This window comes from Monodon monoceros, unplaced genomic scaffold, assembly GCF_005190385.1.
Source record: "Monodon monoceros isolate NGI ecotype Baffin Bay Population unplaced genomic scaffold, NGI_Narwhal_1 Super_Scaffold_5, whole genome shotgun sequence".
Taxonomy (NCBI): Eukaryota; Metazoa; Chordata; class Mammalia; order Artiodactyla; family Monodontidae; genus Monodon; species Monodon monoceros.
The window spans coordinates 77,018,710-77,031,576 of record NW_021703782.1 but is presented as its reverse complement, the minus strand read 5'-3'; the positions used below and the strand labels follow the sequence as shown (position 1 = coordinate 77,031,576).

General features: G+C 36.6%; 1 protein-coding gene across 3 annotated transcripts in view; it reads right to left on the bottom strand.

Moving 5' to 3' along the window:
* Positions 1-12,867, bottom strand: part of RECK (reversion inducing cysteine rich protein with kazal motifs) — a 73,493-nt gene that overhangs the window by 50,874 nt on the left and 9,752 nt on the right. For all 3 annotated transcript variants that reach the window (XM_029203899.1, XM_029203901.1, XM_029203900.1), the window contains exons 2-6: positions 12,694-12,752; positions 11,453-11,527; positions 10,495-10,531; positions 7,853-7,938; positions 6,236-6,283 (exon numbers count right to left, since the gene is read on the bottom strand). In XM_029203899.1, the coding sequence (XP_029059732.1) occupies positions 6,236-6,283; positions 7,853-7,938; positions 10,495-10,531; positions 11,453-11,527; positions 12,694-12,752 (305 nt within the window). The remainder of the gene's footprint in view (positions 1-6,235; positions 6,284-7,852; positions 7,939-10,494; positions 10,532-11,452; positions 11,528-12,693; positions 12,753-12,867) is intronic.

Sequence of the window (12,867 nt, the reverse complement as noted above, 5' to 3'; positions counted from 1 at the left end):
ATCTAATCAGACTTGATCAGATTTCCCTTTTGGGATGATCTCATTCAGGTGACTTATAAGAAGAATGGACTGCAGAGGAAATACACTAGCTCAAGGAGACTAAATGGGAGCTGTTCCCTTCCCCAGTACAAAATATGACAGAACAAAACAACATACAAATGGAACGTAATCAAGGTTTTATACTATCTCAAGCCAGTACTGCAGGACCTAATAGGTTTCGCTCTTTTTGGAGCTCATCAGCTGCAGGTAACGGCTCAAATCTAGTCTGATACAGCATACCTGTATAGCATTTTACCATTTACAAAGCCTCCCATTCACAGTCTTCTACTTACCGTATTCTGACAATTCTTGGAGTTTCCTTGGTACTAAAAGAAGCTTTACATTTAGGTGCTGAAGGCTCTGCTGAGGCAAAGTACCACATGATTCTTTTTGCTAAAATCCCCAAGCCAACTGTCCAAAGCCTAGGCTGTCATCTGCCATGTAAGAAGGTCTACTCTATTCCTGGAACTACTGCGGCACAGATCCAATCATACCTAGGCACAGAAGGCCTCTAGCTGTCCAGAGAATCCTGCTGGTCCTACATCCCTGCCCTCCTAGGTCTAAATTTTTAGGGCTATTTTTTCATCCCTTTTCCTTTATGCTTCTGGTAGTAAATCTAGAATCAAGGTTAATTTGAGAGAAAAGGAACAAAATAAAATTAAAACATAGAAATCTTTAAAACAGAACATTTTATTGCGACATTTCCTGAGGATACACTGGACAGCCCATACAGACATACATAAATATGCACCAAACACTGGCATCCACGGGTACCACAAAGTGTGTGGTAAGCTACCATTTGTGTACAGAAGGGTAGAAGAGGACTATATATACATATTTACTTTTATGTGCATAAAATATCTCTGGTGACCTTAGGAACTGGGTGGCTGTGGTATAAGAGGTAGGAAAGAGACTTTTTATTGTATACTGTTTTGAATTTTGAACATGTGAATATTCAAAAAATAAAATTTAACACATACCTGCACTCTTCTCTTATGCATTTAGCTGTGTGTTGATAGGATAGTGCTGACACAACTGAGCCTGGCACTCACAAGGCTGACCATCTTTGTTTTTGTGGTTCTTAGAGCCTTTTTAATATCCTCAGAGTCTTAATTTTATCTCAGCATTCTCAGAGAACCAGAGCCCCAAGACAGAACATTATTTTAGTTTTCTTTAGCAACAGTGTAGTTTAAAACTTAAATGGATTAAGCTTAAAAAAAAAAAAAAAAAGCAAAGCCTAACAAAAATATCTCCTACTGACTTTCCTTCAGTTTCTCAACTTCCCTAATGAAATAACATCAAATAACTGGACTGAAGAAAGCTAGGAAGAAAGGAGAGAATTGAAAATCACATTTCTGAAAACAATATAAAGAAAAGCGTAGAGAAGGATCTGTGAAAGAAGGAATAAAAAAGTAAAAGCACAAAAGTCTGAGGACAAATTTGCAACACTGTATTTCAGTGGCTCGTGCAGCAAATGGAAAGGTATATATATTTATGGCCATTATGTTAGAGAACGGCAGGTAAGGTGTGACATAAAGGTATGAAATGGGTTTATGAACCTGAAACTAAAATTTGTCTCATCATGTTACAGACACTGCCAGGTCTCTGAAAATACACCAGCCTCATATCATCTTGATGTTTATTCTGACATTCAAGAAAATCACTATCAACAACCAATTTTTGTTTTTAACCACCGTCTTGGTGGCTAGAAGAAAATGTTTTCAGCCAGCTATAGACAAAGACTATGCAAAAAGTATTACACACTAGATGTCTCACACCTCATGGAAAACATGATTAAGTTTTTACTTTAGTTCTAATCAGCCAATTTGCCCTAGTATGGCTAAACTAGTATGGCTCTAGTTTATATCCAGCATTTGTTCTGATTGTTGGTGCCGGTCATTCCAGTTGTTTAATATTTTAAATATTATCCCTGGTCTAGTGTCATACATCCATGAGTGCATGTGGCCTGATAAATACGTCTAGATGGGCCAAGACCAAGCCTGTGAAAACGCATGGCTAACCTAGAACCAAGCATGCCCATGACACGTGAACACATCTGTGATGGAGTTATCAAGCCACTGGTTGATTTTGATAGCTCTAACCAAATGTGTGTGATTCTGAAAGAAGTATTCTCAATTTCTGAAGGAAGTACTCTTTCATAGGTATGAGTCAGAATAAGAGAACTGCAAAGATGGGAGAATAGCCAAATCTCTTGTCCATTGCAGAAATCCCCTCCACAATGTATTTATCCAGTAAATCTTTGCTTTGAACACTTTCACTAATAAGAATTTCTCTTTTTCTTGGAATATCTCAATCTAATATTCTCATTGAATGTCAGATCAGTACATGGCTCCTTCTCTTTCCATTCCCTAAAAACGATTTTCAAAATCAGCTTTCTATTTTTTCTATATTTTTTCTTTCATAAAGCTTTCTTTCACTCTCAACGTTCAAGGGTTACTTCATGGTTGACTTTGGGCATGATCTCTCCTCATCTTTAGTCTGGTATTCCTAACTACCTCTGAGATATGGGTTTTTACACTTAAAAAGATCTAACAATATACTTCAATTTCTTTAAAATCCCTTCCCAATGTATATGCTATCTTTACTGTGTATTTTCTCTCTTTTTTTTTAAACTCAATAATAAATTACTACTGTTTTATACAACCTGTGTGTGTTTTAACTTAGTCACTTTGTATTTTTATTGTTCTCATTTTCCTTTGCATCTCAAATAATTATAGATATTTTAGAACTTCCTTTAAAGAAGGATTTCTAGCAAGGGTCCAGTACTGGCAATTCTCTGTTTTTGTCGTATGGAAATACCTTAATTTTGCCTTCTTTCTTGAAAATTATTTTTGCTGGATATGATAGTTATTTTCTCTCAGAACAGTTTAGGTATCATTCCACTGTTCCTGGCTTCCTCTATTGCTACTGAAAAATCAGCTGTTGACCTCCTTTGAAGACAATGTCTTTTTTCCTGACTGCTTTTAAGACCTGTGGCTATGAGGTCTGTCTGTAACGTATGGATTTAAAAAAAAATCCTGCTGGAGATTTCTTGGGCTTCTTTAAACACTGCCTCTGTCCCATATTCTTTCTTCTTCTTTGAGTATTCCAATTAGAATACTTCCTCTATTCTCCATGTTCCTTAAACTCTCTTTCAGCCTATCCTGCGCTGCTTTTCCATATAACTTCTTTAGTCCTATCTCCCAATTCACTAATTGTTTTTTATATTTCCCTGAACATCATCTCCTATATTCAATCCTTTATAACAAATCCTGAATGATGGACTCTACCTTCAAATCTCTGATTTATTCCCAAATACTCGATTTTATTGCTATCATGCAAATTGTGGGCCTTATTTGTTTTTAGCTAAGTTAGAGGAACTTGGGGGATCTAAAACTTAGCCTGCACATACCTAACACTTGAAACTTTCTAAAATATTGGACTTTTATTTGTTATGTTGGTCTCCTATCACAGAATCTTTATCATCTCCCTCTACTAAATAATGGGCTAAGCCCCAAAATATCATTTTTCCAGGATCTGGTCCCACTTTGCCTATCCAAGCAGATTCTCAGCCCAAAATAGGCCTATCTTCTTTTTCACCCCCCACCTCAGTCATATGCATTTTTGCTAACATGCTGTTGATCCAGTCTTCTGACCCAAATTATACCAATCCTTTCAGGCCTCTCTTTTGCAAAGTTTTCCCTGTTAACTCCCAACATGCTCAGTCTGCTTTCCAATTTCCTTGAGTTCTTGCACGTTCAGTACATATTTTAACTATCTTGACTCAGGTATAATTCTTTAGTATTTGAAGTTGAGCTATATGTAGCTTAACCATAATTCTAACCTAGGTCTGACTTCAAAGTTTGTTTTCTTTCTTTTTTTAAGATAATTTTATTTTATTTATATATTTTTGGCCACGCTGTGCAGCTATGAGGGATCTTAGCTCCCCGACCAGGAAACGAACCCGTGCCCCCTGCAGTGGAAGCATGGAGTCCTAACCACTGGACCACCAGGGAATTCCCGAAAGTTTGTTTTCTTTCTAATATAATAAAACTGCCTCTCACTATTCAATAAATATTTGTTGATTTGCCTAAAAAGAAACCAGATACTATAAAACCAGACATAAAAATGCTTTACATTTCACTAGTTTATCTTAGCTTGGTTGGAACAAAACAATCTTAAATGGCATAAAAATTTTAAACTTTATTCATGTAAGTAAATTTCTCAGGAAATCCCCTCAAAGGGGATTCTGCTGCAGCTTATCACTAAAGATAAACATTAGCTCCTTCAAATATAACCACTCATTCTCTGAATCTCTAGTCAAACTGCACAACACCATCCTTCAGGGTAAATGTTAACCCCTAAAGTTGTAAGCCTAAAGGAATAGCTTACACATCTGGAAGTTCACTTCCAGGGACCACTCCAGTGTTAAGGAAAAGGTACCAAAAGCCTAGTTTTATAAATTATTCTAATGTTGATAAGCAACTAATCCAGTTAAAATAGGTTGCACTACACCAATGTTACCCAATTCACTTTATAACAAATAGCCATTATATCTAGACTAACAATTCAGTGAGAGTGACTGTTATTTGGGGCTTATAATGCAGAAACTAAAGTGCTCTTGTCTCTCTTTTTATTTCTAAATAACATAAAAAATCAAATTGAATCTTGAATTATCTTGAATAATTTGTACAGTTTTATATATATATAAAACACACATATATATATAAAACACATGTATACTTTACATATATGTATTACATATATATATTTTACGTTTATATATATGCGAAAGAACCTTCTTGGCATGTATATTTTTGGAAGATAGTTGCTTAATTCTAGGCCAAATAGGGGAGGATAGCCTGGAAAAGGTAAACTACTCTTAGTATTTCTCTCATAGGACAGTGTTTATCTCTCTTACCTTTCCTGTCCCGTCCTTCATCAACACATACTGGCAGACTTCCTAGGGCAATGCAGAAATCCAGACAAGAGAAGGAAGCACACTAAAATAATGGAGGACAGGCTACAGGAGATGGACAGTGTCAGACATCATGTGGGAGAAAAGAAGGAATTATCACAGTTAGCCACTTTGTTCAAGAGAAACTAAAACTAGTTATTTCAAAGGTAGAGAGATAAGAAAAAAAAGAAAGATCTTTTACTTCTTTGTAGAAAGGCTCTTTTCAATAAGAACAGAGAAGAGTTGCAGTTAATTTGGAAATTTGTCTTCAGAGAAACAGATATAACTTAGCAATAGTACAAAGGAACAAAGGATAAATAAGATTTTTCCAATTCCAAAATATTAATCGAGAGATATAATTACAGGCTTTGAGAAAAGAAAAAAATACCAGAACTATAATCTAGAAGCAGTTAAGAGAGTTGTTCTATCTTTCTTCTCCAAGAGAATACAGACTATTAAAAGCAATAGGAATCTCAATGTTTATACATACAAATGATGAATGAGGCATATGTGCTTAAGTATGCTTTATTACACGGTCTTACACTATAAAAAATAATAATATTGTCATACTTAACAATGAAGTTCTAGGAACTGAACAAAGTAGTCCCAGTGAGGAGCTTTATCACATTAGGGACAATCTTTTGTACATATTTGCCTGGTGTGAAATACCTCCTCTACCTCTGCCCCTCCTCAACCTGTGTCCCCCGCCACACCCAATCTAGATACCACAGTGCTTGAAACACCACCATTGGGAGACAAGAGTCCTTCAGATTTAATAGCCTTTGTAATTTGGTATGTACCTTTCCCCCCCCAAATGTAAGATGCTAGGAAAGTCTGAAGCTACTCACACTAGCAATATGACTTTGTTTCTTCCAATTAGAGGTAGTTGATAAAAGTGGATACCTGGATGGATCAAGGTATAGGAAAAGGGGCAAAAAAGGATATGGAGCCTAAGAAAAACTAGTTTACAACCAGTTGCTTTATTATGAAAACATTAAAGGTTAAATCCTCTGTATATATGATTTAGGCATTTCTTTCAAATTAACGTTTAATTTCAACAAGTTAATTAAAATTATAACATTTCTAAAAAAGGTAAATGACATTTTTCTCAACGCCATATTTTCTGTAAAGTAAAAGGCAATTTATTTAACGATGAATTCATTTTTAAAATTTGAGTGATTTTATCAATTCTGATAACATCTAATTAGTCTATCCAAATTTGTTAAATAAAATGCATACCTCATATTCTTTTCTGCAAACTCTGGAAATATCATTTTTTGAAGATGCCTAAAAAATAACAAATTTCTGCATTAATTTATTTAATCCACATTAAACAAACATTAGCTCCAGATACGCTAGAATTTCACTCTAACTTTTATGGCTTTAATCTCACATAATGACACAGTCCTTTTGTTATTTCAGAAACTAGATAACTTTGAAGGAAATGTAAATCAGAGGACTTTTTTTTTAAGCTGAATTCCATTCTGTAGCAAATTTTCTTGTGAAGCTCTGAAGCTCTGCTGCAGTGAATTTTCTTGTGAAGCTTTGCTAGGGCATTTATAGTTTTCTTTTTCTTTAACCCTTCATGTTTTAAGTTCCCATATGAGCCAAGGTCCATATATAACAGGGGAGACAACTAAAGAGGGAAAGGCAATGCCAGGCAATTAATAAGTTATTTTTATGTAATTTTCTTAACAAGTTTATGTAGAAGATATTATTCCTTCTACAGATGAGGAAACTGACACACAGAAAAATAGAAAGTTATTTACTACATTTAAGTATACACTTTCTATAAAAAACAAGCCAAAACAAATCTGCTGAGGGGTGGCTGTTCTTCCACATGATGATAATCCTCACTTAGAGACGGAGTTCCAGAGCCATGGACTCTGGTTCCTTGTTCTATTTCCTCCTGTTCTATCACCTAGGCTCATGCAATTCTGAATAGACCAGCTGATGAGGACAGGGAAAGCAAGAAGCAGAAGGGACTGGCAACTATTCTGTGGCCCACTAGATGTACTATAGCTCAAATGCTCTACAACTCAGTTTCATCTCAATGCCTGGAGGAGAACAGCAGATAGCTAGGCTATGTGCTGCCCAAAAAGTGTGGCTCAGTGGTCTGTATGAAAGCGAAGGCATCACCATGTCTCATATACTCCTGTCTAGAGACCAGTCACTAGAAGGAGAAAATAAGAGAAGGCTTTCCAGTTTAGTTTTAGGGACACTTAAATTTCCCAGTTTTCCATACTCCCACCATTTGGAGTACGAGGAGCCAGGAGACCAGTTTTTCCACAGCACTCTGAGGAACCACTATGAAAATATACAGTGAGGAAGAGCTCAGGGGCCTAACTTGAATTGGACCTGAGATATATCAAATCAAAGAGAAGTCATAATTCACAGGTAGGAGTCAGGCTCACCTTAGGGGCAGAGAAGGTATAAAAGAACATACTCAGAGTAAACCCATGATGAACGACAGAGGGAAGATGAAAGCAAAATAAGCCAACTGTGTCAACTGCTCTCATCCAAGCATGCCTGAAATTTACACGACCATTTGGAGTCATTCAGCATTGACTAAGCATGACCATAGGCAGAATACAAAAGGCCTTGATTCCTATCATATTCTTTCTTTGTGTGGCAGATAGAAGTTAAGAAAGAATAAGAGAAGGCTGAGGGTCTTACATGCAGCAGCCATAACTGAAAAGGCAGCATGTCTAAAAGGAAATGGTCCATGTAAGAAATGCTAAATTTGCAGCTTTTATGGGTCACCTCTCCAAAGATATGAGGTAGGCTAGGTCCAAGACACAGCCAAAACTGAAACTCTACTCCACGCTGCTTAAGAGCCTGATTGCCAAGTGTTACCTGCTTGCAGGCCTGTCGACACTCCAAGGTAATAGCCAGTTCACAGCAGCCTAAGCCAACCCAGCCATCAGACTTCTTAAACACACCTTAAAAACAAAATGTTCAAATGTTTTGGTCATAAGTAGTGACAAACACAAATAGAGTGCCAAACTGGTTCATGGATACCACTACAAGTCAAAGCAGGTGTCCATAAGAAAGCTAGCTTAGATAGCAGGGTCTCAAAGTATGAAGCCCCTCCTCCCACCCTTACTCTCAATGCTATCAGTCTTCTCAGGGTCCCTCACAGCATAATTACCAGGTCTTTTGTTTTTTTCCCTCTTCTCCCTCCCCACCCTAAACTCTCTTTAGCTCATTCTCACTCTTAGGTAAACAGAATCTCTAGAGGACATACAGGCTAAGGAAAGCAATGAGAGGCTTTCTTCACCTTTGGACTACGAACCAGAAGAGGAAAGGATTCCAATTTAACTTAATAAGCCAACAAACAAAAAAGGGCATGAGTATTATTGTATTCCAACATTCAAAATATTAAATACCTAGAATAGCATAAAACACATGATGCTGTTTAAAAACTGATACTTAGTAAACAGACAGGAACATCTCCTGTGAGCCATGACTGACTTTGATGGGTATACTTTATTGTGGGGCAAAATGACTATTCTGGCTCAATTTATGCATAGCTCTATTTCTCCAACCAAATTACAGTGATACCAAAAGGTGATAAAATTACAAAGTGTTCTAATGCAATTTTCAGATCCCTTTTTGCAATCATAAATGTCAATGAATAACTCCTAGGATAAAATTAGGAGATATAAGTAATAATTATGAAAAAAGAAAAGATTCACTTGTAGGAATGCTGCAAATTCCTTCTTATCTCTTTTAAGAAATGCTTTATGCTGCTTCCATATAATACATAGATCTGCAAATCCACATGTACATTAGATTATTATTTCCATTTTTTAAAAATGTCAGGGATTCAAGGCAATATGTAACATAGTTCTCTACAGGAAACTAAGACCTAATATAACAAATAGAAGTATTCTGCTAAAAAACAAAACAAACAAAAGCAAACAAATGGCCCATGGACAGACAAAGCTCTCAAAATATAATCATAAACCATCCCGATTGTTAAAACTGGCTAAAAATCCTGCATATCATAAGCTTCTATAACCCTACATGTTTTAATGGTATAAAGGGCAACAGACTCCCATCTAGTCCCATTGCCTAGTATAGTTAGTTTCCTCTCAATCTTTGCTGCTTGCTATTCAGAATCACTCATATTCTAGAAAGAATTTTGAATGGAATCAATGTAGGTCATAAACTCTGTGAACTTTTACACCATAATGCATTTTACTACTGTTTTCACATATCCAGTGCCTCTTAGAAAATATTAAATTATTCAACAAGCATTTACATTCACTGAACCCCTATTATGTACAAGGCACTCTATTAGGTATTTTGTGGGCTATGAGATAGATAAAATATATGATTTATCCCTTTATGGAGATTACAATTTGGTAGGAACAATACACACATATATATAATTGCAGACACTAGGGAGAGGGATAACTGGGAGAACAAGCAAGGACGTGGGCAATTCTAGGAAGCAAACAGTCCACTTTGTTTGAAATGAAAACTTCAAACAGTGTGAGAGCCTTCAGAATTCAGAGAAACATAAGATATAGTCCCTTTTTTTCAAGGCACTGGCTTTAACCAGGACTGGAAAATGAGCTTTAATCCTAGGAGACCATGAATGCCAGGCTAGGGAGTTTGGCCTTTATTCTGATGGAAGTGGATATCCCCGGAGGGATTTTTTTTGAAGGGGGTGGGGAGGACAGCTATGGTGTATTGAAACACCAGTTACAAGGTTATTGCAATAATCTACCCCAAAGGTGTAATCATAAAGGCTTGAACTAGGAATAGTGAGGATAGATGCAAGATTTTACAAGAAGAGAGTCAATGAGCTAAAAAGAAAAAGCTATCAGAGATAATGACTTGAGGGCTTCCAGTCTAGAGTGTCATTCACAAGAGAAAGCAGTTATGAGTTTCGTTTTGAATTGGCACTTCAGATGCCACCTGGATGCACAGATCCAGGTAAAGACGTGTAGAGGTCATGAACAATGACTTGGATTTGAAAGTTATCTTCCCAGAGCTGATTAGATAACAGTTCTGGGAAGGAATGTGGTTACCAGGGTGAATGTGGAGAGAGAAGGGAAGAGGACCACACACAGAAATAACTGTGGTAGTTATGGGGGGGACGGTGTGTGGGAGAGGTGGGGATAAGAGAGGGCAAAGTCACAAGGCCAAGGTGAAGTCACAAGGAGGGAGTGGTCAATCATATCAAGTGTCACAGGGAAGTCAAAGAGAAGAAGTACTGAGAAAAAGCCATAAGATCTAGGAACCAAGAGATCCTGGTGATCTTTCAAAGACCAGTTTCAATAGAATGGTAGAAGTGGAGACAAGAGTACCATTAAGGACTGAGTGAATGAGAATTAATTATACATTTGAAAATTTGGGTGCCTACAGGAAGGAGAGGATAGAAATTCAAGGGTAAACAATAGGTTACAGGACTATGACACAGATTTTACAATCACAAAATAAGTTTTAAAAAATAAAGTGCTAAATGTTGCAGTTCTATTGCTTACCTGGCAAAGATGAATTCATACAACTCCAAATTTCAACCTAAAATTGTAATCACCAAAAGACTTTTATGTAGATAACCAGTTCCTAAATATGAAAATTTCTACAGAAATTATATAGAGCTAATTTGATTATGTTTGTGTCTATACAATCAATGATCTAGAACTATATGAGTATCAACCAGCTATTCAGGGAAGAAAAAATAGAACTGAGATGTAAAAATGCTGCTTGCTGCTTTCCCATCTTTACATCTGAGAGTACTAAGGACAAATATGGTTACTCAGGATGCTTACTAGGATAACTGTTTCCAAGCACAGAGATAAAAGTGCCTGTTGAGTGACTAAAGGAAAATATGTCAGTCAGAACTGTTTGATCATCAACCTTCCCCCCCCATTTAACCCAAGCTACCTTATCTAAGGAGGCTCCCTCATGCCAGCTCAGACTTTCTTAGCCTGGCTCATGAGTATCCCAAACGCTGAGGATGGCCCATGCATTAGAGGCATTTTAAGTTACATGCATGCAATACATTCAGACAGGCATGCAATGTATCTATAATATACCAGAAAATGGGAAGACAGAAGTAATGAGAAGTCACACATTTTCCCTTACCCCAAATCCAACTTTTTAAAAATCAAAATATATGTAAGACTTAGTTATTATGGTTTTCATAAAATTGTCAAAATATGATAATAAGTAAAATTCCCAATTCCAGATAAACTATTATAATGAAATTTAAAGACTGGAATATGTCATATACCTACATCATAGGTATAAAATAAACAATGAAAAACAATATTCTATCTAGCAATTTGTGTGAAGATCTTTTTAAAGTACCTAGTTAAATCTAACATTTTACTTTGACCACAAACCCCAATCACACTGAAAAATTTGCTAAATCTAAAGTAACTCATTAGAGTGCTTCATTAGACAAAAGCTTCCATAGTTCAGTTAAATAAGACCTACCATTGTTTCAGGGCAATAATCTGGGGCTCGCTGCAACAGATGTTTTAGTCGGGATTCACTTTTTGAGGAGAATATCTATTTGACAAAAAAAAAAAAAGTTTTGTGGCATTTTTTCAATAAGAAAATAGAGGAGGTAAACTTATCCTCTAGATTTGTGAATTGTCTAGAATATTTTCCAATTTCCCTTTATAAATGGAAAACCTTTGGAAAGATCTACATTAAGGTGAGGTAATATTTCTTGAAAGGTTGGTTAGCTTGGCAAATAATCAACAAAGTCTAAATACGGCAAGTCTAATGATCAAAAATGGAGAAAACCAGCTGTTAACCTGTTAGGGTATAGGGGAGAAAAAAAAAACAGAAAAGGAAGAAAAAACAATAAATTTACTCTAAACTGTCCTACAAACTGCTTTTAGTCAACTGACCACAATGAAAAATAGACTATGCCATACCCTTTATATTGGTGAAGAACAACTTTGTGATTAGCACTGCAGCAAAAACTTCTCCACAGAATTCCATAAAATGGAGACAAAGCCATCTTTTAAATAAAGCTGCTGAGGGGTTGACAAGTTCACTCATCAGGCTAGTTGGCTCACTTCCAAATACAACTTTAATTAATGCAATTGTAATTTAATGTCTCTGTAAATTTAAATCATTACATATATTATTACCTGCAAACAGTCAAGATTGTAAAGTCTATGAATGCTAACGACAATGAAAAAGGATTTATCTCTAGTTAGTTTTTCTTTCTCTTTTTTTTTTTTTTTGCGGTACCCGGGCCTTTCACTGTTGCGGCCTCTCCCGTTGCGGAGCACAGGCTCCAGACGCGCAGGCTCAGCAGCCATGGCTCACAGGCCCAGCTGCTTCGCGGCATGTGGGATCTTCCCGGACCGGGGCATGAACCTGTGTCCCCTGCATCGGCAGGTGGGCTCTCAACCACTGCGCCACCAGGGAAGCCCAGCCTTTGTTTTTATAACACTGATATCTCTGAAGGGTACAGGCAGTTGTTTTGAGGAATATCCCTCAATCTGGGTTTGCGCTATTGTTTCCTCATGATTCTGGTTATGTATTTTGGGCAAGAATCCTACTTAAGATACTGTGCTCCATCATGTCAGCAGACACACGTTAATTTGTTCCATTATTGGTGATGTGAACTCTGAACACTTGTTTTAAGTGCTGCCCAGCAGATTTCTCCAAAACAATTATACTAAATAATATCTTCTACAATTATTATGTAAGCTTACCTGCTCACATACATCACGGCACATTTGGTTATCCTTTGAATGATTACAACACAGTGCACCTAGGGAGAAAAAATAAACACCTGATGTTGCCTACTGTTAAATAAACATGATGATTAAGCTAAGCCAGATGGTTACACAAACCATTTATTCAACAATTATTACTATTACTATCCA